Here is a 23,969-nt window from a genome sequence, read left to right on the forward strand (position 1 = left end):
CTGCATCTTTCATTATATGCCTAATATATGTTTATATATAAAATTAATTAATTAATTAATTAATTATTGTTTACTTACCTTCAGGGCTTTACATTTTCGTTTATATCTTTTCTCTAAAGCTCGGACTGTTTTATTACGTTTTTCAACTTGACGCTCCCACTCGTCAGTCGCAATCATGTCTGAAAGAAAGTTTGTACGACGACGTGAAGTGAAGTGGACATAAAATCGACCACAGATGACAGAAAACTGTTACGTTGCATGCCTTTATCACAGTTCAATTTACCTGGTATAGCGGGTAACAACCATTCGAATGAGTGCATGATAACGAGCTTATCTCCGTCGTGATGGACATTATTGTTAAACCCTGCAATGAAAGGAGAACATCCAACTAAACAAACAAAAAAACAAACAGGCAAACTTGAATCTTCAAATTGCTGATAAAAAAAGTGTTTGAAAAACCACTCTCGAAAAAAGTTTTTATTAAATACAACTATAGAAGTTTCGAGGTGTAATGAGCCCGTGGGACCAGGCAAGAGAGAGCTTCGGGCAAGTGTTACGGAGATCATAGATTCGAATCCTGACTAAGGGCGCTTTCCTTTTGTAAGAACCCATCAGTTTGCAAAGAAAATGCAACAATTTGAAGGAACACTTGCATAATAATCCCTCACATTTTTCTCGAGGAGTATGTATCATCTTCGAACTTTGTTAATTTGGATGCGTTACAGAGTTTAAGTTTGTTACACTAAATGAAAACAATAATTTTCTCGTTCGCATTCTTATGTTCTCGGTTTTCACATGCCGTCACGGCCGCCATGTTGGAGCCCCCAAAACAAAGAAACGGCGGCCATGTTGGAGACCCGACCAAATCCTCCGGGAAATTAAATTATGCAAAAGTTGTCTTTAGTTTTCGTTGAAAAACATGACTGTTGATCACGTGAGTGAAAACCAACACGTTGGAAGTCCGACAGTTAACACTCGATGCAACACTGGCCTCAATCACTTCTTGGCAGGCTCAGAGGCCGACTGCCTGCTCTAGCTGACAAGGTCACGAAGTTCAAAGGAACCAAGCAGTTGAAGGTTAGCGCATTACAGTCTGAGGTCATATTAGGGATTCAAGGACTCCGTGATGTTATCAAGTATGCCCAAATCACCGTCAATAAATCCACAATACCTTAGTTTACTGGCCTAAAAATCTCCTTCACAGTAAAAATTTATAGGAAGTTCTCTTTTACCAAAAGTGAACTTGAGTCAGCTGCGACGGCACGAACTGCAAGCGTACGATACCTAATGCGCTATTTTCCGTTATTTTCAATGAGTTCAGTTCAAACAAACTTCATCATTTTAAGTGCTTCAGAACATTCTTTACAAACTCGTTTAGTTTCTCTAAACTTTAGTCTGAAAGCCTGGCTCTTTTCTTTTGTGAAAACCGCTCGTAATAAAAAATAAGCATGAACAAATTCATATTATCCAACGGCCGTAGTAAACAGTCCAAAACTAACTACTAACGCTATACTGATTGTTCTTGCGCGTCGGACACGGCCCTTGAAAGACGTGGACATTGTGAAGAAAGAACAAACACGTCCAATGAGCTGATCATCTGTGAGCTACGATTGTACTTATACTTACATTCAAATGCCTTCTCACTGTGATCACTGGAATCTACAGCGATTGCTACAATTCTTTTTGATGTGCAGGTTGACATGGCTGTAGGGTAGACTGTACGTGTTTTAGAACAACAGAGGCTAGTAAATCGCATTAGTAAACAAGCACTTAATTAATTGTCATCGGCTGGGTCACACAATCTGTGAAAACCGTCGATCGAAGAAAAAAGCTCGCGACTTTTACCGAGACCTGCCTTGATCGTTAACAAGGGGCTACATCAGACAAAAAACAAACAAATTAAACAAGGGCTAATGCACCAAGACAAAAAACAAACAACAAACGCAACAACAAAATAAACAAACGAGACAGCCTTTCAACGATGGAGTGTTGAAAATTTTCAGTGCCCTAAGAGGGTTAAAATAATTCTTGTAAATAAATCCCCTAATGTGCATCATTCCTTTCATGACAGGCGCCACAACAAACCGACCCAGCAAATGATAACTCTTAGCTAGTTTACTGTGAATTTAGTGCAATAAACTTGTTGAGTGTGTGAATGAAACAGAAAATGTAAGGGCGATCAGCAAAAGAGTTCAAGCTCATTTTTTGAGGCATTTTCAGCATTTTCACAGGCAGATATTTGAAGACTGATCCGTGCATAATTATCCGCCATTTTAGATGTTTCATATACTTGCAACCGTACCTCCGCTGCAAAATGTTGTTTTGGGGAGAAGTTTGCCTTTAGAACTAAGAAGACCGAGTCCCTCAACCAATTCAACGTCCGGTCAAAGATGAAGGTTAGTAATTTTGAAACACTGACAGCATTCATGAAAAACAGCTTTTTAGATTTTGATTGTATTAGGGTGGTAGGCAAGTTAAGGTAGTAAATAAAGTAACTTGTTAGTCTGTTTTATAGTTTTCATTTTTTTTCATGGATAAATGAAGGATATTGTAGTTATTATTGTCATTTCTGGAAAAGGGTTCTTTGCCGTGCACCTTAAATAGTAGGTGTTTGTAAGATATTAGCCAAAAAGGACTCAACGAAACTTCTAAAAAAACAAATGTTTTGCTTTCGTATGCAGCTAGTAGTACCACCATTTACACGCGCACGACTTGTGAATGCCTGTCGAATGTCTTTGGTCTGATCTACGACACGATTTATGATGAAGTCGAGGTGTCAGCTGGTCGCATGCGAAAGGCTTAAGCAGAAATCTCCTTAACAGGATTTAATAACGCGTTACTTTTATTTATAGTCGCACAATACCTTGTTTTTTCCCGGGGGGGGGGGGGGTACTCGATGTATCCCTAGTTGGGGAGGTGCGGCGCGGCCCCTCATACCCTGACCCTGTTTAAGACAAATATCGCTGATTTCCCTACCCATTTTAAGACAGAATTCCGATTTTTGATACCCTGTTTAAGACATTTAACCCAGTTTAAGACAAAAATTGATAAATCGATACCCTGATTAAGACAAAAAATGATAAATTCGATACCCTGTTCAAGACAAAAATCCCGAAAAACATACCCTGGCTGACCGCACGTCCGTTATACTGATACCCATGAAACACGGATCGTCTTCATAAAAATTCTTTAACAAGAAATTGGACTTTCAAATAACGCGTTATAGCGTGAAAAAGCAAGTGACAACGGCGACGGCAACGAGAACGTCACAAATTTGCATATTCATTGGGCAAAAACAATAGCTTTGCACGCCCTGCACGTGCGTGTTTCACTTTTGTCCATTTCTTTGCCGTCGTCAGCAAAACTACAACGTGAAATAGCCAAATTTGAAGTTTTATGAACAACGTTAGCACTTGAGGATAAATTACCATTTTCTCCCCTAAATTAAGCGCCGTTCCTACCAAGGTCATTTTTAAGGAACTACCACACCCCTGTCATATCAAAAAGGTTGAAATAGACACGAAGCGATTAAAATAAAGCGAATGTATATTTTGAGATGACGTTCTCGTTGCCGTCGCCGTTGTCGTTGCTTAAGCTCCCTAATTAAGCTCTCTGACCTCACCATCTTTTGTGGAATGCGGATAACAAGTGAGTAATCGGCCATTTTCGAAATATTAAAGACTCAGCTTGATAGTGAGGCAGTGAGGAAAAAAACAACAGAAACACGTTAGAGTGAAAGTGGAAAATATTGCATATCATCCACTTTCCTGTGTCTTTGTCCTCTAAACCTCTCTTTCAAGCTGAATTTTAATACATCGAAAAAGGCCTATTGGCGAACAGACGAATGAAATATTGGTATCAGAAAACATACAAGTACAAATGAATAATTTAATGTATTTTTTTGAACTCGATTGAGTTACAATACAAAATTCACCCAATTATTTAAAGGCACTTCAAATTGTTCTAAAATCTTATTTTTTGCAATTTCCTCGTCATTTCGCACTCCAGAGACAAATAACACCACCGACGTTAAAATAAATACGAACATGTTTTCCCAATTTGTAACTTGAAATTTCACTTGCTTATCAAGGAGAGCCTCTGTCACCACTAATTCCTTGAGTCGGAAGACCTTAGACAGCAATGACCAGAACAAGGTTGCTGACCAGCGGTTTTCGTTAAAACAATGGTTTGCTGGAGGTGCTCAGTCTCGCGGGCTCAGAAAACTTGGTTGTGGTCATTGTTATTTAAGGTTTTTCCCGTGAGTCAAACCTTTCCCGAGTAAATTTATTTTTAAAAAAAAGTATCATATTTCACTTGACGCTGAGATAGCTTTGTTTTGATTGGATTTTACAGCAGTGGGTGTGTTGAATCTCCCAAGGGAGGCGTTCTATAAAATAATGTACTCGGGAAAAGGTTTACTCTTTGGCCTAGTATGGCAGATAGAGAGGTTCCCTTTGGTGAGCTCCTGACGAAGATTATTATTATCTTTTTGAAATGTTCTTTTGTGTATCGTTCGCAGGGATGTCGCTAAGCGCCGGCTGCCGGTGAAAATCGCCGCTTGAGAAAGGGGTGATCACCGGCTGAATTTTGGCCGTCGATCGAACCAACTGAGAAGATCGCAAATTATTCTCTACAAAGTTTAAAAGTCATTCGATGTGTTAACAAAAAAAAATTGAATTTCTGTTAGTCTACACAGAATTATCATTAGAATTTATCGATACTGGATTTGCCACCTTAAACAGTGCCGGGTGTTGCGCAACGCTGGAAACAATCTTGTTACCAGGTCCCTTTGATGCTCAGAGTACGAACTTACCGCCTCAATAGAACCTTCAACCGGATGAATTTATTCTTAGCTACATCCCTGCGTTCGCATAGAGAAAAAAATCTCGATTGGCCTGGAGATATATTTTAAGAATGAGAGTGAGTTTTATCATTCATGATCCTAACTTAACCCATTTCAGGTTTTCAGCTAAAATTACACGGCGTATGGTGAGGTTCGCCTTCTTCTTCTTCCCTTTTTCCAGGAATGCTTATTCTTTCAGACCTTCTACAATTTGTGTTCCTGAAAAACAAGATAGATATGACGGATAAGCAAAACAAAAACAAGACACGAGTGGCCGCCGAATAATGTGGGAAAACCCGAACATGCAATGCGCAGTTATGTCTCCTCATGGCTATGATTGGTTGACAGAATAATTTTTAACCAACCACAGGTAGCCTGAATTTCAGCCGTCTCCTCTGGTCGCCTACTCCCGAGGAGACGGCTGATATTCAGGCTAAACCATGCAAAGGGCGTAGTACAGCAAACACAAAAAGGTTTTACTCAAGAAATTCGCGACTTCACTGCGCTAAGATAATACGGTCTCCTTTTTTATGTCAATGATATCAGAACTTGGCGAACATGGAGTCGTCATTAAAATAAATTGATTTTACTGCTTCCTCACTGTTATTGATGGATAGAGATTCTTCTGCAACTCCACACCAAACTGTTTCTCCCACGTGTCCTTGATTACTTTCACCAGGGAAGAGAGGGTGGTAACTGTTTCCGTCTTGAGTATCCACTGACTCTTTGCATGGTCAGTAGGTGCATCCTGGGAACGGACACAAAGGTGTTACTTGGGAACAACATTCTTCCATCACCAATGCGCAAAAACTGTACGAAGATATTCTTTTCGCTACCCACGAAATCTCTCCACCTCGTTTGGGAGGAGAGCTTATGTCAACCAAGAAAAGATTACATGCGACGTTTCACTTGCTTTTTCACGCTATAACGCGTTATTTGGAAGTCCAATGTGGATATTCCAGTAAAACCGACAAATGCGTTTAGAGCGGTTTTCAAATGAGTGTCGTAAAACCAAAACCATATAGTAATTACTTTAACCAATCAAAAAGGACGGAGACAATCCAGTAAACCAATCAAAACTCAAAGTAATTACACGTAGCCGACACAAAAGGCGGGAAAATGTGCACGCGCGAGCCACAATTGGTTTTGGTTTCACTTCTGATTGGTTCAAAAAGTGGCGCGAAAACTTTTAACCAATCACTGAGTGAAGTAATCATAAACCAAAGCAATTCGCTAATTACTTTCGACACTCAATTGAAAACCGCTCTATCTTAACATAAATTAATACTGAGAAGAGTGATAATATAACATACCTCGTCCGTTATACTGACACCCATGAAACACGGTTCGTCTTCATAAAAATCCTTTAACAAGAAAAAAAGAAGATAAACTCGCTGGTAGATGTTTTTAGAGAGCATCTTGATGCCTCTGCTTTGAATGGTGGACGAAAACAAAAGATCTCTCATTTGCTGCATTTTGGTCGTCCACCAGGAATTGTACGTTGCAGCATGATTGTTATCTGTGCCTCCACAGATTGTTTGCAAAGCACTTATTCGGGGCTCGCTGCAAGCTTAAAAAGAAAGGTAAAATACACCACATACCACGCTAGTTACATCGTTAATTTTGTGCCTTGCAAGACAAACAAAGGCAGGGTCCATGGGATCTTGGGGCATTTCTGTGTACCGAGGAACGGGCCACTGGAAATTCTGTTTGACCATAGCGATATGCGACCGTGATACAACCACGCTGACCGGATCCAAATTGCGATCTGAGAGGAAACGAAAGAGGCAGTTATCACGCTTCAAATACCTTCATAACCACAATTCAAATATACAACCACCGACCAGTTGGCTTAGTTGGTTGAGTATCAGACTACTGTGCGGCCGGGAGATCGCGGGATCAAAACTCCGGCCCGACCAGCAATCAGGGTCATTAAATAAATGACGAGAAAGTGCTGCCTCTGTAATGACATCTGCAATGATTAGACTCTCTAGTCTTTTCGGATAAGGACGATAAACCTGACAACCCTTCAATGTTCATAATCCTGTGGGACGTAAACGAACTCGCACGTTACTCGCAAAGAGTAGGGCATGGAGTTTCCGGTGTTGTGTGTTGTGTTGTGGTCTGTCAAGACTACAGTATATCCCGGTTTGAGGAGGGGGTACTCGGAGATATTAGCTACGCCAAGAGCTACTCTAATATCCGAGGATATAGACAGATACGATTATGATAATAGCGTTTCACACCTTCTTTACAGTACCGTAAAAAAAGGAAACAAGTGGTTGGCAAGTCATTACTCACGGGGTTTGGCAGTGTCCGTGCAGCGGTGTCCCATGATGAACAAGACAATCTTAGTATCTAAATCCGGTATGCTGTCTCCTGCCAAGGACTGTTCAGTTATCAACTCAGACTGCATTTATTAAACAAAAAGGAAAATTACCCGAGAATAAGAATGCTGATGACGGCAATCAAAGGAAGAATGATGGAGAAAAAAAAAAGATGTCGATGGCATGAGAATGCTCGCCTTCTGCTCTTACCAAGGGCCATCGACCGAAACGTCAAATGCTCTACAGTCGTTTCGCTACCAGAGCGTTATCAAGCTCCGCCCACAGTCGCACATATAAGGAACGAAGGATACTCAGTGGTTAGTTGACTAGTAGCGAAATGACTAGAACCCCGTAAGAAAGGTCAAGATCCGAGCTCTGCCCATGAAAAGTGCAAAGGAACAAAATGAGTTTTAGGAGAAATGAAGGAGTATCAGAAGACTTAATCAAAGTAAACTGACGAACGCAGGGACATTGAGAAGCTGACGCTTCGAGCGTTAGCCCTTCGTGATAGCGAATGGCAAGAGCTATCACTCGGAAAGTCTACTTTTCCATCTCCTTGCGGTCGTCAATTTATTTGTATCAGCTCAGCTAAAATTCCCAAATTCTTGTGTTTCAAACGCCCATCGAATAAGCAACAATGTTTCTTCAGAAACTGACCCAATTTGTTACTAGATGACATGACAACAAATTAGGGGCATGCAAAAAACGAGGGCTGAAGAGTTTCGTTGTTCACGCGGATGGCCATATCATTACTTACCTCCGTGTTGAACCTGTAATACTGATCTTTGTCTTCAAACAGGTGTTCTTTAGAAACGTGCTCTAGCGCACCTTCGTCCAACAGGCGCTGTCCAAGCTCAACAGCCTAAAGGTAACAACAGATCCAATTTTCAGGCAATTACAGAATTCAATGGTTCGATCGATTTTCGGTAAAAATCGCTTAACCATAGAGCCTTTTCATGTTCATTACCTCATCTCTGCTTTCAACCTCTTTCACTCGAACCATCCATTCCACAAACTCCCGACCAACAAAGCAACTGGAATAGCTTCTTAACAAGCTCTGTGGATGAAAATCAAAAAAATGTCAGCTTCTACCTTTGATGTTTCACCAAAACAACAAGGAGGGAACATCCAAAAATGAATTTAAGCTTTTTTTTGGGCAATGAACTGCCCAAAGGAAGCAAGGTCTGCGGTTACAGCTCCAAGATGGAGAATAAACGTAGTTGTGGTGGTTTCGTACACAAACCTTTCTGTCTTTAATCAGCGGTGGATCAGTGAAATGCGTGACTTGCTGTCGGAGCCGTTCCCCCTTAAAGACATTAAAAACATCATAAACGCTTCAAGGAAAAACAAAGAAATGATTAACGCTTTAAATATACTTGGCGATATTTTTTCTTAAAAGATGCACAAAAAAAGATCTCCTCTTACCATGGAACAGGTATCTTCCACTTTCTTTCCGAACACTTGACACCTGAAGAAAATAACAATTTTGCGTTGCTTCATTCAGAATTCTTGGTTCACAATAGCGTGGTACAAGAAACAAAACAAAAGGTTTGCATAATGTCCGATTGAAAGGCCGCACCTCCAAAGTTGAGCCGAATCTAATTCTTATTTGGCCCGGGTCCGCCAAAATAATACAATAGACATCTGAATTATCCCTTCTTGTTTCCGTTGATTGGTACCAACGGTTTTTGAGTTAAGACGCTAAAAGTTAATTTATAAAATATGAAATGCAAAATTTACTACTACTACTACTACTACTACTACTACTACTACTACTACTACTACTACTACTACTACTATGTTTGTGTATCAGCCGGGCATCAGTCACTCGTAAATCAATAGTATCAATAGTTCTGTTCAGATTGCAGATCTTTCTGAATTTCTGTCACAGTAGATCTCTCTCATATTTTGTTGATGTTTTCTATCATCCCCTTCTTCACTGTACCAAGCGCACCAACAACCAAAGGGATTCACAACGGTTTTCATTTATCTTCTCTGTTCTCAAACTCCGACATTGTTACTTCCCTGTTGAACTTAGTAGCATTCTTGGTTATTGAATTTTTGGCTTTAGATCGTTCATGTTCAAGAACCCGCTTTGGATATTGCCCGTTTTGTGCTTCAGGTAATGATCCAACTCTATCGTTGCTGTTTTGAATGAAGGTTTCTACATCAATCAGACCCCTTCCTCCATCTTTTCTGGGGATGTACAGCCTTTCCACATCTGCTCTAAGATGTAACATCTTGTGCATGTTCAATAGTTTCCATAACTGTCTCGAATTGTGCCAACTCCCCCTCGTGTTTAAATGAGGCTATGCAAACACGGAAATGTCCTCTATTGCTTAATTAAGGAATGGACATGAAATGAAAGGTAGAAGAATCATCGCAGTTATATGAGCAACTTAAGTAGCTGCAAGCAGATAACGCTAAGCTACTTAATTACCTGATGTGTTCCAAGGTTTGTGGATGAGGAGGATTTATCACAACAGGTTTACTGCCGGCTTTCATCTTCGCTCGTTGGACAGTGTCTAAATGACGAACAAAGAAAACGAATACAAAAAAGGGACGGTGAAGCTGCAACTTTGGCCAAGGCAATTGCAAAAACCGAACCAGCTTAAGTCAGTACAGATCAATTAAAGTTAAGCAAGTACGTCCAGCCTGCCTCCGAGAGGGATCAATCGCGAGGAAAGCGCGCGAGAGAAACCCACGCGTAAGAGAGTCTGAGCGAAAACCACAGTGTTTCTTCCGTGTAAATGAACGCTATCCGCGCTTGCCTTGCGAAAGCCCCGGTCCGCCTACCCATCCCTCGCAATAGCCGAACCTCTAGCATTCACGGTCAGAACAGAAACTTGTTCCAGGAGTAAGTGGGAAAATATGCAACCGGTCTGAAGCGCAAGACGCGGGGAAATGTATTCTTTTTGAAGAGAGCCCGATTTAAGCGCGGAAAAATAAGACTTAAGTTACAGGAATAAAATTTTTGGAGTAACAAAAAAAAAAAAAAAAGAAAACACAGAAACCAAATTACACTCACCTATAAACAAACTGAGGAATTTCTCGCATTGGCCTTTTTCACGAACTAGGAAATCATAGCATCCGCCAGGCGGAGAAAATTCAACACGAAAACTCTACATCCAAATTTAAAGAACAGAAAGGTTTAAAAACAATCTTAACAAAAAAAATCTGAGATGATCCACCGCTTAAGGCAAATCCACACCCATGAAGTCCAAGGCGAGAAAACTTGGAGCCAGAAAAAACGAGCGGGAAAATGCATGCAAGCAGAGATGTAATATGAATAGAGCGTTTTCACATGACGTCACAGCGACCATGTTGGTCTTCCAAAAAAAAGTAATGGCGGCCATGATGGTGTACCAAACTAATCCTCCGGGGGTGCGCTCGACTCCGGATCGAGTGGTCCGGGTTCGGGCACTGGCCGGAGACATTGTGTTGTGTTCTTGGGCAAGACACTTTACTCTCAAGTTGCCTCTCTCCACCCAGGGCCCGGTTGTTCAAAAACCGATTAACGCTAATCCCAGATTAAAATTTAACCAAGGAGTTTATTTCTCTTCTCCCAAATGCTGATCAACGCTGATATTCGGGAAAACTTTTACACTAGAAGAAGTCAATCTTCAAAAACAAGAATAACCAAACGGGACTTTCACCAAAAAGTTGAAAACATGAAACGAAAGTTTACACTAATCCTGGATTAAGTTAATCAGCTTTCGAACAACCGGCCCCAGTGTATAAATGGGTACCGGCGAATTTAATGCTGGGGGTAGCCCTGCGATAGACTAGCATTCCATCCAGGGGGGAGTAGAAATACTCCTAGTCGCTTCATGCTACAAAAACCGGAATAAGCTCCGAACTAATGGGCCACTGGGCTCGTAAGCAGGCTTTAACTTTTCACGTGACGTCACGGCGGCCATGTTGGTGTTCCAACACAAAGAAATGGCGCCCATGATGGTGTACTAAACTAATCCTCCGGGAATTTTTTTTATTTTTATCGTCGACGTATTACGGGCCGGGACAAGAAATAGACCATATTCGTGTTCTCAGTATTGGACTAGAACTAGTTTGGAATGGAGGCTAATGTGGGGGAATCTTTTCAAATGCAAATGCTTTTTAATATATCCAACATTAGCCTCCATTACTGGCTAGTTCCAGTCCGAATACGAATACGGTCAATTACATTCACTAATCGATTTCCTCTTAACGCAAAGGCAAGTGCAACTTTAAGTGCTACTAGGAACAAAAAAAATCACTTTCTTTTTCTCTTCCGATTTTGAAAGTGTGTTTGCTTAATGCATCTATCAATGTTAAGCCCGAGGGGGGGGGGGGGGATCCCGGGCATATGTGGGGCATTTGACTTTTCAGAAGAATTTTTGGTCAAACTTCCCACCGTGGTGCGCCAAAATTTGGTCAAATCAGATCAAATATCCCCACCAGTGATCCTTAAGAGAGGCAATGTCCTAGTCAATGGATAGAAAATATTTTTAAATAGAATTCCACCGCTTGATTCTCTGACGAAAATCAACAATCCACACAATCCCCACAGAGTAAGGTGTTCCATCAATTTATATTGAAAATGAGAAGTGAGAAGTCATTTTCTCACTCGCTTAAAATTTCAGCGTGTAAATGATTAACATTATCCTGCGAAATCGCGCGGAATATCGCCTGATACTTTGCAAACACGAGTTTAAAAGTCTGATAGCCCGAAACTGCCGTGCTGCATATTAATTCAGCCGCGTACAAACGCATTGCATTCTTAAACCGGTGAGTCATTGACGTCATTAGGGAGCTTAAGCAACGACAACGGCGACGGCAACGAGAACATCACAAATTTGCATATTCATTGGGCAAAAACAATAGCTTTGCACGCCCTGCACGTGCGTTTTTCACTTTTGTCCATTTCTTTGCCGTCGTCAGCAAAACTACAACGTGAAATAGCCAAATTTGAGGTTTTATGAACAACATTAGCACTTGAGGATAAATTACCATTTTCTCCCCTAAATTAAGCGCCGTTCCTACCAATGCCATTTTTAAGGAACTACCACACCCCTGACATATCAAAAAGGTTGAAATAGACACGAAGCGATTAAAATAAAGCGAATTTATATTTTGAGATGACGTTCTCGTTGCCGTCGCCGTTGTCGTTGGTTAAGCTCCCTTTTGTCTCTTCGATCCAGCTCTCTCAAGATTTTAAAGTTACTAATGGCGGACCATTAATTATGGAAATTCCAGTTAAAAGAAAGAGGTGTCTCCTTGAAATCAAGGCTTAAAACTTGGGTCACGTAGTCTTCACTAAACATAGTTTTCAAATCCAAAGAAAAAGGAGGAATTGATTTTTTGGTCATAGTAGCACTTAAAAATTACTGAATAGTGAAGTGGATTCGAGAAGCGTGAAAGCATACCTGTCCACCAAGACCCGAGTCAATAAATTTTAAATCATCCAAAGGGTGCGACACCATTTGTGTGAGACATTCATCAGGGGTTCCACTAAAAATAAAAATTATTCCAAAATTTGTTTCAAAATCTCAAGTTTGAAGGGAGCCCTAAAACGCTTAAGGGGGAGTGGAAACTACATTCTCACTGTTAAATTATTTAAGACCGTATGCTCTGATGATGGCATGAGTGGAGGCTGAAGATGAACCCTTTACCACCCCTTCCCTCTTTCAATGAAACCAACCTTCCTTCCCTCCCGCCAATACTCTGTATTTTTGGGGGGAGGGGGGCAAGGAATTACGAAGGTGAGGTCGACTCCAATATTAATTTATTGCGCAAAATAAAGTTGCGAAGTTTACTTCTTTCTCGTTCTTTGGAAATTTGCAACGTTGAAGACCAAATCGCACGTTTTAAGGAGGACGCATGTACAAAATAGCGAATTTTAACTTTTTTTTCTTAGTCAGCATACCAGCGGGTCTCTAGCTATTCAGTTTGGCAGTAGAATTTAATCAAACTGGAATCAGAACGACACTGTATAAAAAACGTGAATCTGCAATAACAATGAGGCTTTCGTTTGACGTTGATTTAGATCTCCAATGCCACCGCTGTAAGGCAGGTGACACACGGTTCAACATTTGTTGATCAACAAATGTTGAACAGTGTGTCGCGCAGTGTTGAATGTTGAAATAGACCATTCATCATGTTGAAAGTTGTTGAACGAAACAGAGATGAGTTCTATTCCGTTCAAAAAGTTGCCGCTGGTTCCAGCATCGCGTTCACGTGGTTTGACTATGGCGACCGCAACATGTGATGGTGAAGAATCATCTTTATTTCAATGGAACAAAGGCCAACAAGGCTTGCAGCACACAATGACAACAACCTTTCGTCACCCGCCATTTCCAAATTTGCCGCCAAAAATGTAAAGAATTAATTCGTAATTCTCGTTCGACAAATGTTGAATGTGTTTGTAGCCATTCAATAAGTCGCAAAATTGTCATTCAACAGGCTGCAACATGCGGTTCAACAAATGTGCACAATGTTAAAGTGCCCCTCACCCCAAAATATTTTTTTCGCTAAAATGAATCTTTGCAGCTGTTCGAAACGCATTGCGGCAATTTTTTCCTTTTTCTAACTAATTCTGCCATTTTATAGGCTTCGAAAGTTGCGAAAATCCAAGCATCTTTTGTTCACGACCGAGTCAGAAGGGGAGTGGGTCTATTCCTGATGTGACGTCACAAACTGATTTACATTGCATTAACTCTTTGTAAACATGCATGCAAAGTAGATTGTGACGTCACATCAGGAATAGACCCACTCCCCTTCTGACTCGGTCGTGAACAAAAGATGCTTGGATTTTCGCAGCTTTGGAAGCCTATAAAATGGCAGAATTTGTTAGAAAAAGGAAAAAATTGACGCAATGCGTTTCGAACAGGTGCAAAGATTCATTTTAGCGAAAAAAATATTTTGGGGTGAGGGGCACTTTAAACCGTGTCTCACCAGCTTAACCACCAAGACGCAAATTGTCAACTGGCTCTGTCGAAAAAAGGGCGGGCCTCTATCAACTGCCCTCCGTCTGCTCTTATTCAAAGGGAGTATGCAGAGCAGCGGTTTTGTCAGTTTGAGCACGCCTGATTTCGAGGTCCTTTAGAGTGGTCCGTGCGTTGGCCTGGAAACAGTTTTGATTGGATCAGATTCTACGATTGTCAACCAAATGTTCTGCTACCTCCTAAGGGAGAGTTAATCGTTTCCCCGCCTCATTCTCCTCACGACTCGCTTAAAGCTCGCTGGGAGTTGAATTTTTGTCGAGTCTTGACCAAGGTAAAACTCCTGCGATATTACCCCTGTAAAAAAAAAAATCAACACTACCTTACCTTCCCCTTAGAGAAAATCTGCAGACGTAGAACATCACATTGGATGCAATCATGAGTGAGGGCGTTTCCTCTGTTTGGCCATAGATAACGACGGGTGCCTGGTGAATAAGGAAATAAAGACATCACGGCCAGGCCATTTAGAAAAGTTGGTAACTTCGAGATTCGTTCAGCTTTGGGTTTCTTCGCTTTCCGGCTGGCTTGAAAACCTCGCACAACATTTCAGCAATTCATAAACAGCAATTTGCTTTTTGCTCACGTGTATTTTTCCGCGGTCACGCCGGATGCATGCATTTGCTTGCGTTAAGATTGGCTCATTTGATTCTCTGTGCCTGTTTGTAATTGGCCAAAGTTTCCAAATTCGAAGAATTAACAAAGGGGCGAGGATTATAAAAATACTGTCGCAAGTATGGAATCTGATTGCACGTTGAGATTTGGCTTTAACGCTCTTATGAAAAGCACGAAATGCTTAAGTAAGTTTCCAAATTAGTTTTGCTTTCGTGGCACCTGAGACAAAACCGCATTAATGTGTTATTAAGATAAATGACATTACTCCGAATACTCTAAAACCTTTATAATATTCACAACACTTATAAAACGAAAAGGAAAGTTACTTTACCTTGAGCAAGCAGCTAAACTCTTCATGACTGCCCCACCGAAACAGAGAAACCTCAAAGAAAAGCTTTAGCTTATGATCGCAGCTTTGAAATTCGTCCGGCGACAAGCGAAAACTTAAAACCACATTCTGTTCAATCGTTGGAGTTGACGCCCGCGAACTCCCACTGGAGGAGCTAGGAGATTCCACGGAACTTGTGCTCGTGCTGTTTCCAGACAACCGGCCCCCTAAACGGTTCATCAAGTTACTGAAAAACATTTTTGGAGTGGGAGACCTCGACACACTGGTTGGTGTGTTTAGTTGTGGTGAGCTTTTGTCGTTTACGTTTTGCACCGTATCACTGGCGTTTCCGTTTTGACGAGATTTCCTCTGCTCTGAAAGATGGATCTGATTTGAATGCTTTCTTGTCCGGGATTCCGAAAGGTTAATCTCCAAGGACGCATTTCTATAAGCCGGCAGTGATCGACTGAGTGGTTGCTCAGTCACCCTCCTGTGACCACTCAACTTCCAGCGAGGTTCTTCTGATTTATTTTTAGAATCACGCAACTTTGGGACAGTGTCACGCAATTCCCTGTCATGGTCACTCCAGTACCCGTCGCCATTCATGCTGTTCTCAACAGATTTGCTTCTAATCGCAGTTGTAATTGTTGTCCCATTCACCTCTTGGCCTCTTTGCGTTGATGACGATTTGCTGCCAACTTTAGACTCCATTAGGGAATTGCTCAAAGCACTCGTTCTTACTTGAGTCGCATTAATTGTCTTCTTGGTCAAAACGTATTTCTCATTTTTGGAAGCTACCTTATATTTACCAGAACTGTTAGTAATAACGAACTTCTTCTGAATATTCTCTGTATTGCGAGCGTCCTCGGTTGTCTGGCCATTTTCATCTGAAGATACGCCATTGTCCAAGGCCATTAAGCTCAGGTCAGTTACAAGACAAGAATCATCCCCGTTCTCTTGTCTTCTCTCTTCTTCTGTTACGTCCATATTTTTCACTTGCCTAAAGAAAAGAGATTGTTAGTTTAACAGGAACTCGGGACGTGTTCTTTGGTATGAAGCAGGGATGGGGCAATGGTGAAGCACTCGCGTCCCACCAATACAGTCCGGGTTCCATTCCCAGACCTGGGGCCAGTTTCTCGAAAGTCCCGAAACTTTACGGGCCATTTTCGTGTGTCACAATTTCTTCTGTATCTCAAGAACGGAGAGGATTTAAGTCGTCAAACTTCACAGACTTGTTTCTTTTAGTCAGCTTGAAAACATGTTAAAAGATCGGCTTTCCAAAACAAGCGGTTGGCAGTTTCAATAATGGTTTTTCGGGCCCGAAAAGCCATTTGTGAAACTGCCAACCGCTTGTTTTGGAGAGCATATCTTTTAACATGTTTTCAAGGTAACAAAAAGAAAAATAACTGTGAAGTTTGACAACGTACGTCCTCTCCGTTCTTGAGATTCAAAGGGAATTGTGACACCCGAAAATGGCCAGTAAAGTTTCGGGACTTTCGAGAAACAGGTCCCTGGCATCACTTGTGGGTTGAGATTTGTTGGTTCTCGAGGCTGCTCCGAGAGGTTTTTCTCTGGGTACTCCGGTTTTTTCTTTAAAAAACCAACTTCCGATTTGATATTAGTAATAGTTTTCACTACATCTGCCCCCGCCTACCCGGCTAAGATAATATGGATGGCAGTTGAGGTGTTTTCTAATTAATATGTGCTGCACATTGACCGTGTTTTCACCAGCGGTTTATAAAGGCGCTTAGCCAGTTAAGCGAGTCGGAAAACCTCACAGGTATTCTCATTAAATTAAAGCCACCAAACCACTCACTAAACCAGGTAGCTCAAGCGAGTTGGCAATTACTTTCGGCCAATGAGGATTCGCTTGCGGTTATTCGAATCGGAAATACAACAGGTGTTCTATTTTTAGTATTTTATTATGTTGTATTGGCACGTGCTCTCTCCTCCTTTAATCTTACCCGCGAAAACACATATAAATTTTTAGAGTCACTTAACGAAGTCTGCACACAAACCACTTTCACGAATGTTAAGCGAAACAACGGCTGTCGTGAAAACACAGTCATTGTGATGTCTTCATTATGCTACATGTAATTAGGTGGGTCGATGAAAGTGAAAGATGCAAGGAAAGGATGGGCAACAACAAACAGCATTTATTTTCAATTTCCATCACCGTTTATTTGATGCGCTACCAATCGAAAAGAAGTTTGATACAAAACAAAAGTCTGTTATTATATTCGGATCGCTGATTAATATTAGAGAGCTTTAGATTCTAGTACGAGAACGACTACGAGTACGAGATTTTCTCATAAGGCAACAGTAAACGCGCCCAAACCAGTGTCATTTTGGTGGGAAAAACGTGAAGCCGCCGTCATTTTAGCACGAGGTTTTGCAAAAATGTTGTCGAATCAAAACAAGTCAACATCACGGTAGCAGTTTTGGCTTTTTTTGATGAGCAAAAAGGCTCAGCTACCAGCAATAAGAATAACTGAGCAACCTATACTGCTAACAAAGAGTAAGATTATAAAGCGTACGGGTTATAAATTTCCTTAGTATTTTCGCTAAAAACGGGCAGTCAAAACTCGTACTCGTTCTCGTCCTCGTCGTAGAAAATGTTGATACTGACACTACGCTTTTGCTTTCTGAAGTTGCGTCTAGCAGTTTGTGGTCCGAGTCTGTCGCCCCTGTTTCTGATTTGTGTCTGACCAATCGTCGCCCTTGATTTCTGATTTGTGCCTGAAATATCGATTTCTGATCCAGGCAAAATGATTTTCTATCAGATACTATAATCTTTGATTTTCAAGATAAAAGGAATCGCTGTAAATATTCGAAGATTACTCACCTTCAATCGCTATGCTAGACTGCGAGCGGTCTTTCTTTTGCTCTAGACGCGTATATTGAACTTTTAATGGCTGAAACTGCGGGTCGCCTATACCGCGGGCGTCGCTCTAACAAACGCCCGCAGTATTTGCGACCCGCAGTTTCAGCCATTTTGAAAGTGTTCATTCGTTTCAACGATTTAGAGCAAAAGAGAGACTGCGCGAAGTCTATCGATATGCTGAACAGCAGTTCGATGTCGATGCTTCTTGTGACTTTCTGTCTCGTGACTCAAGTTACCCAGAACACCTCGCGAACTCGGTGAGCAATACCGATACCACCTTGCGCGCTCGGTTGAGCAAATCGAGAATGCTTTTCCCTCTACAACATCTACCAATTAACATATTTTCCCTTTTTACGAGAGGGCTTCTAGGTTGCATCCCGCGGGGGCAACGAGTTGATTTGATTTGATTCCCGCACTGTGTCCACAATTAGTGTCTCAGCGCTAAATATACTTGATACTTAAATAACTCGGTTCATTATTTAACAATTAGACCCGTAGCCCGCAAATGCAAGTTCAAAATATATTTAGTTGGGAATAAAACGAAAGAAAGCGTCACGCTTTTCGCTACTCGAAGACTATTACTAATAGTCCCCTAGTAGCGTAGTCAATCAAAATGCAGCAGCAGTCCACTAGTTGAGTGATACTAATACTATTTAGCAATCAAGCATTTCAACAGTAACCTATTCAGGTTGAAAAGCTTGAAGTTACTGGAATTGACCAAATGAGGCGGGTACTAATGTGGTATTGTAGGTCTTTCTTGGTACTGATCTACCACAGACGAGTGCAAAATCGACAAACCTCTACTTGCACAAATTCCATGATAGACAACTTTTAGCCCCCCAAAAAATTGCATAGGCATTGTTTTCGATTTCTCTTGGGACATCTTCATGTCCCAGGAGAAATTGCAGACAATGATTAAGCAAACTTCTGGGGGGGGGGGGGGTAAAAGAGGTGTACTACGGGATCTGTGCAAGTGGAGAATAATCATGTAGACTTCGCTTGCCACTTACAAAAGAATGCTAGTTTGCAAATCTATCAAATGCGAGGTTCAACTTGTTTGTTGGATCTTATGGTAGTTTTTGGAGAGATTTCCCACAACACTTTTCCAACCGGTTTTGGTAAAAGGCGACAACTCCTGAGAATGGTCACTACACCGATAAAGACCTGTCAAGGAAAAGCCAATGAAAGCGACTGGGAGCACTACCTGACTCAACCAAGGTCGGAGCTGGTTGAAAAAGATGACCAGTCAAACCATATGAGGTTTTCTCCCAACAGAACACACAAAAAAAATTAACTATGATCCCGGAACAACCGGAAACGGTAGATCCCATTAACACACTTAAGTGTAACGTGGACGGGGAAAGCCTGAAACAGTGAAATTTGCAGAGCGTGAGAATTTGGTAGTATCAGCATAGCAGTTAAAAGCAAATTGAAAAAACGTGAGGGAGAACAAAAAGCTCACAATTCGAGCGTTAGTCCTACGTCGGGGAGAATGGCTAAACCCTGGAAACGCCAGCTTTCAGTAATACTCCCAAATTCTCGGTACATACATTTTCTTTGCGTTGTGAGAGACTAATTTGACTGCCTGCATCTGTTTTGATTGGTCAAAATAATTACGATGGTTTAATTTTGGACTTCATGATTTAAAATTTCTCATGACGAACCGCGGCGAATACCTACCTTTTGTTCTCTGCCAGAAAACCGTTGGTTTTAGCTTGATCCTCGATGTCCGTCTGTAGTAAATCTTGAGTAGCATGTTTATCAACTGCTTCCACAAAAGATGAAGAAGATGAGGACGAAGAAATATTGACAAGGGGAGTTATCGTCATTTCGCCATTCAGTGTCTTAATCGAGCTTTTGTTCAGCGAAGAGGCCTCAGCGTGGTCCTTAACATAATCCTCTACGCTTCGAAGAGTAGAAGGAGGGGGAAGCACTGCCTTATTATGCTCTGGAGAAGACACTAAAACCGTCATAGAGCTTCTACAGTCTGGACAAAGATCATCCAAAGAATTCGGACGTGTGAAAACAGCCGAGCACTTCAAGCACTACAAATTAAACAAAGGAAAATTACCACTTTGTTTTTTAACTTTCGTCTAGTTGTGGCTCCTCTAAGGAGACGTTCATGTGGGAGTTGCAAAGCAACGATGAAATTGTTTGCTGCGATGCAAGCTGCTGACATTGGCCCAATTTATACTAGAGACGGATAATCCGTCTGGACGAATTATCCGTCTGGTCGTTTAATCCGTCCAGTATAAATACGGGACGAACTGTAAAGCACAGTATTAGTTCGTCTTATAGTTCGTCCCGTTTATACTAGACGGATTATGCATCTTTGTTCTGTTGCCTTTGTTCAGGTACTTCGTTTATACGAACACATTTTGGATCCTACTGCTAAGAGACCGCTAGCTTTCTGTAACGAGGTGTTCATTCCGGCATCTAAGTTCGTCTGTCGGTGCATTTATACACACAGACGGATTATCCGTCCTGACAGATTATCCACCTTAGTTCGTCTGCCAAGACGAACTAAACAGATAGTTCGTCTTGACGGATAATCCGTCTGTTGCCCGTATTTATACACGGACGGATTATTAGACGAACTAAAAAATTCTTGCTCAAGTTCGTCCAGACGGATTATCCGTCTCTAGTATAAATTGGACCATTTTTTGAATCTGTTAATGCAATCCAAAAGAAAAATTACCTGTGGTGATAGTAATTTGCCGTAATGACAAAGCTATGGTAACTTTGAAACTTGTGGATTAAATTCTGAATTGTGGCTTTTCCTGAGCAGTACTTTCCAATGGTGCTTTTGTTACGTTGTACAAGATGGTTCCAATTTTTTTTGTCTGTCGATAAAATCCTCAAGTGTGACCATTAATGAAAGCTAGTGAGCAGCCCTTTTAAGTTATGCAATTTCTAATAATAATAATAATAATAATAACAACAACAACAACAACAGGTATGGGGACCTGGAACTACCTGCTGTTCACGGCGCACTTAAATGGTCATGTGGTACAATCACGTGACCGATAACGAAATCAACCACTCATGAAGGCATTGCGATAGCATCAACATATTTCTAATAAAATTCTGATTGCTCTGAGTCTGAGAAGTTTTTGGATCCGGTCATGCTTCCAGAGCAGGAAAACAATCTTTTCGATAGACTATTTGTAAATAAAATACGATTAATCTCACCTGGTAACGTTCAGCAGCTAATTCGACGGTTTGTTTGCTTGCAGTTAAAATTGGCTTCAGGATATCAGCAAATTGCTGAAAAAAAAACGTAAAAATGTTACGAAACTTTACTTACTTATGGACAAAGCCCAATTTACATGAACGATCTAATGGTATTATTAAAATCGGACAAATGATAGACGTACGAAATGGATCCGTGAACTTAGTATGCCCACGTTTCAAACGAGAACCCGAAGGAGGGCGTACATTTGCTGTGAGGGCTGCTAGGCAATAGAATACAATAAAAAATTTTCTAACTTGAAGATTGAGTATGTACATAGTTTCAAAAAGGCTTTGTTGGTTTTTATGCATCTTCTTAAATTCGTTGTTGTAGTTCTTTTTCTCGTTTTCTTCCCATTAAGTATTTTACTTTTGTTTTTAATTGTTATCCTATTTTACTCTCTGTATAGTTTAATTTTAATTTTCAACTATTCGCCCTTGTCACAGGGCGGCCATATTGTCCCGGGAGACCAAAAGAGCTTTGTTTTACCACGCCAAGCCTCGCAATGGAAACCATGGGGGTGAGGCTTGGCGTGGTAAAACAAAGCTTTTTTGGTCTCCCGGGACAATATGGCCGCCCTGTGACAAGGGCGAATTGTTAATTGGGGGCCGCGGGTTTATCAGTTTTTACTGTTTTGCGTTACCCTCTTGAAATAAAGATGATGATGATGATTATGATTATTATTATGAGCATAGCGCTTCTAGCGCCGTTCAGATGTAACAGGCTGATGTCCAGAAATGCACAAATTTAGATACAAGCCGATCCACAAAGTGACACGTTGCTCTTCTCCTCTACTTCAACATCACATTTACAAGCGCAAACGAGAATATGAACGAGGACCACGCAGAACAGTGGTGCGCCCGGGGAATTGAACCTGGCAACTCCTGCTTTTAAGTCAACAGCTACAACCACTCAGCCACGCTGCCCTAAAAATATGTTTTACGACCAGTTTTCAAGAATACGTGGATAATCGATTTACAAAAGGACTTTTGCGCTCGAACGACTTCCGAGCCCCAGAACAAAAACCGGGTTCCACCACTCACCACTGCATCCTCGTAGCTCTCCATGACGTAATCACGTGTTCTCCGCTCTGTGTTGAGGTAATCAAACTCCAGATGTATGACAGAGCGATCATCTTCGGTCCTGTTGACACGAGCGTCTTGTAAACGGCTGGTTTCCAGCTGGGATATGACCTGGTTATGCAAAGAAAGCCCAAAAATGTAATATTTACAGATTTAACGGGAGCGCGAGGTGTAATGGGTATCCCAGCGCTCCCGGTTCGAACCCCAGCTCGAGCGCGAACAAACGTCACTCAGCTTTCCATCCAAGTGAGAATGAGTGTTAGTGGGACAAGTTGTGAGCAAATGGATGCCACCACGACCATAATAACAACGGGACGAGCCATGGCGGGAAAAGGATCCTTAGGGCTGCCATATTGACAGCAGTTGGTCCCTTGTCTTGTCTTGTCTACAAACAAGAATTCGCCGAAACGAGGAAATCAATTGGCTTCCTTACCACTCTGACTCGTACACAGTTTTAATATACAATATATATTTCTTTATTCTTACAAGAAGTTAAGCTGGCTTGAGCCTGCGGTCCGCCTGGTTTGGCGTGTTCGCTTCTCACCTTTCCAACAAAGTTCTTCTCCACGACAAACTCTCCTTTTAATGTTACAAACAAAGGAACAGCGGTGCCATTATCATCGTCTGGCGTGGAAACCAGCGTCACGAGATAATGATGAGCCTCAGAAAAATCTGCCGATAAAAAAAGCAATCAAGGCAAAGAGAAATTTTGAGATTGATGTTTCCGTTTTGCTTTACTACTCTTTTACCCCACGAGCAGTGGAGTCTCTACCTGTCCTCTTTGGGAGCGCGAAACCAATGCAGTCAAGGGATCAAACTAACCAACCAAACTGGTTAAACTAACTGGCCTCAGTTGTTCAAACGATGGATGGCGTTACCCGCCGGATAAATCACTATTCATTGGATAGCGCAATTGGTTTCGCTATTACTTATCCACTGGATAGTGAATGATCCGGCGGATAGCGCTATCCATCGTTTGAACTACTGGGGCCTTGTTTGAAAACTAGTTTTCCACTTCTCTTTGAATTAATCGGTTTCGGAATTAGCAAAAAATGTATCGTATCGAAGTGGTTTCTCTCTCGTTTCGCTACCAAAGCAAGAATCCACTGGCATTACGCACTCTTTGTGATCGGACTACATTTCTCGCGCCAATTTTACGACTTCTTTTCCCGCTCTCACTACTGGTTTGATACAACTTCGATGAACTCAATGCTCTGAGCTCTTATTGGTAAATTGAATTGATAATATCACGGGTGACAAATTACTCCTTAATTTAGGCGCGAAATTTCAGCGTTTAACAATAAAGGGCAAAATTACTGAGCGCTGATTGGCTGAGACAGAGGGCATTTTTTCTAAATCGAAGGCATTTTTGGTAATCAAGAGAGGGCTTGATTACTTGATCCTGATTGGTTAATTTTGCCCTTTATTGATAAAGAAGTAATCGCATGAGTCCTCGTACTATTAAGGATTAATTGCACTTGTGTTTTGGAAATTTTCCAAATTGCCCTCGTCGCTTCGCGACTTGGAAAATTTCCAAAACACTCGTGCAATTAATCCTTAATAGTACTCGGCCTCATGTGATTACCTATACTAATTTATAATTTCACATGTGAAATTACAAAATTGCCATGGTAACATCTCTTGTATCTCGATTAGAGCCAAGATGGCGTCTAGATTTAAG

The 23,969-nt window shown here is 41.3% G+C and overlaps 2 protein-coding genes across 2 annotated transcripts in view; both read right to left on the reverse strand.

Annotated features, from left to right (window-relative positions):
• The window catches only part of LOC137968891 (universal stress protein Slr1101-like), a 3,568-nt gene extending 1,841 nt beyond the window's left edge, over nt 1–1,727 (reverse strand). The window contains exons 1-3 of the mRNA XM_068815360.1: nt 1,627–1,727; nt 284–364; nt 79–179 (exon numbers count right to left, since the gene is read on the reverse strand). Of these exons, the coding sequence (XP_068671461.1) occupies nt 79–179; nt 284–364; nt 1,627–1,702 (258 nt within the window). The 5' untranslated portion in view covers nt 1,703–1,727. The remainder of the gene's footprint in view (nt 1–78; nt 180–283; nt 365–1,626) is intronic.
• Nucleotides 1,728–3,870: 2,143 nt separating this feature from the next.
• LOC137968116 (serine/threonine-protein kinase 11-interacting protein-like) overlaps nt 3,871–23,969 on the reverse strand; it is a 36,763-nt gene continuing 16,664 nt past the window's right edge. Inside the window, exons 17-34 of the mRNA XM_068814739.1 lie at nt 22,833–22,960; nt 22,250–22,399; nt 21,167–21,241; nt 19,655–20,019; nt 15,094–16,090; nt 14,478–14,575; nt 12,576–12,660; nt 10,199–10,292; nt 9,611–9,695; nt 8,596–8,638; nt 8,414–8,476; nt 8,138–8,227; nt 7,928–8,032; nt 7,145–7,253; nt 6,445–6,611; nt 6,157–6,207; nt 5,445–5,591; nt 3,871–5,062 (exon numbers count right to left, since the gene is read on the reverse strand). Of these exons, the coding sequence (XP_068670840.1) occupies nt 5,048–5,062; nt 5,445–5,591; nt 6,157–6,207; nt 6,445–6,611; nt 7,145–7,253; nt 7,928–8,032; nt 8,138–8,227; nt 8,414–8,476; nt 8,596–8,638; nt 9,611–9,695; nt 10,199–10,292; nt 12,576–12,660; nt 14,478–14,575; nt 15,094–16,090; nt 19,655–20,019; nt 21,167–21,241; nt 22,250–22,399; nt 22,833–22,960 (2,867 nt within the window). The 3' untranslated portion in view covers nt 3,871–5,047. The remainder of the gene's footprint in view (nt 5,063–5,444; nt 5,592–6,156; nt 6,208–6,444; nt 6,612–7,144; nt 7,254–7,927; nt 8,033–8,137; nt 8,228–8,413; nt 8,477–8,595; nt 8,639–9,610; nt 9,696–10,198; nt 10,293–12,575; nt 12,661–14,477; nt 14,576–15,093; nt 16,091–19,654; nt 20,020–21,166; nt 21,242–22,249; nt 22,400–22,832; nt 22,961–23,969) is intronic.

The sequence above is a fragment of the Montipora foliosa genome, chromosome 8 (genome assembly GCF_036669935.1).
Source record: "Montipora foliosa isolate CH-2021 chromosome 8, ASM3666993v2, whole genome shotgun sequence".
NCBI classification, from domain to species: Eukaryota; Metazoa; Cnidaria; class Anthozoa; order Scleractinia; family Acroporidae; genus Montipora; species Montipora foliosa.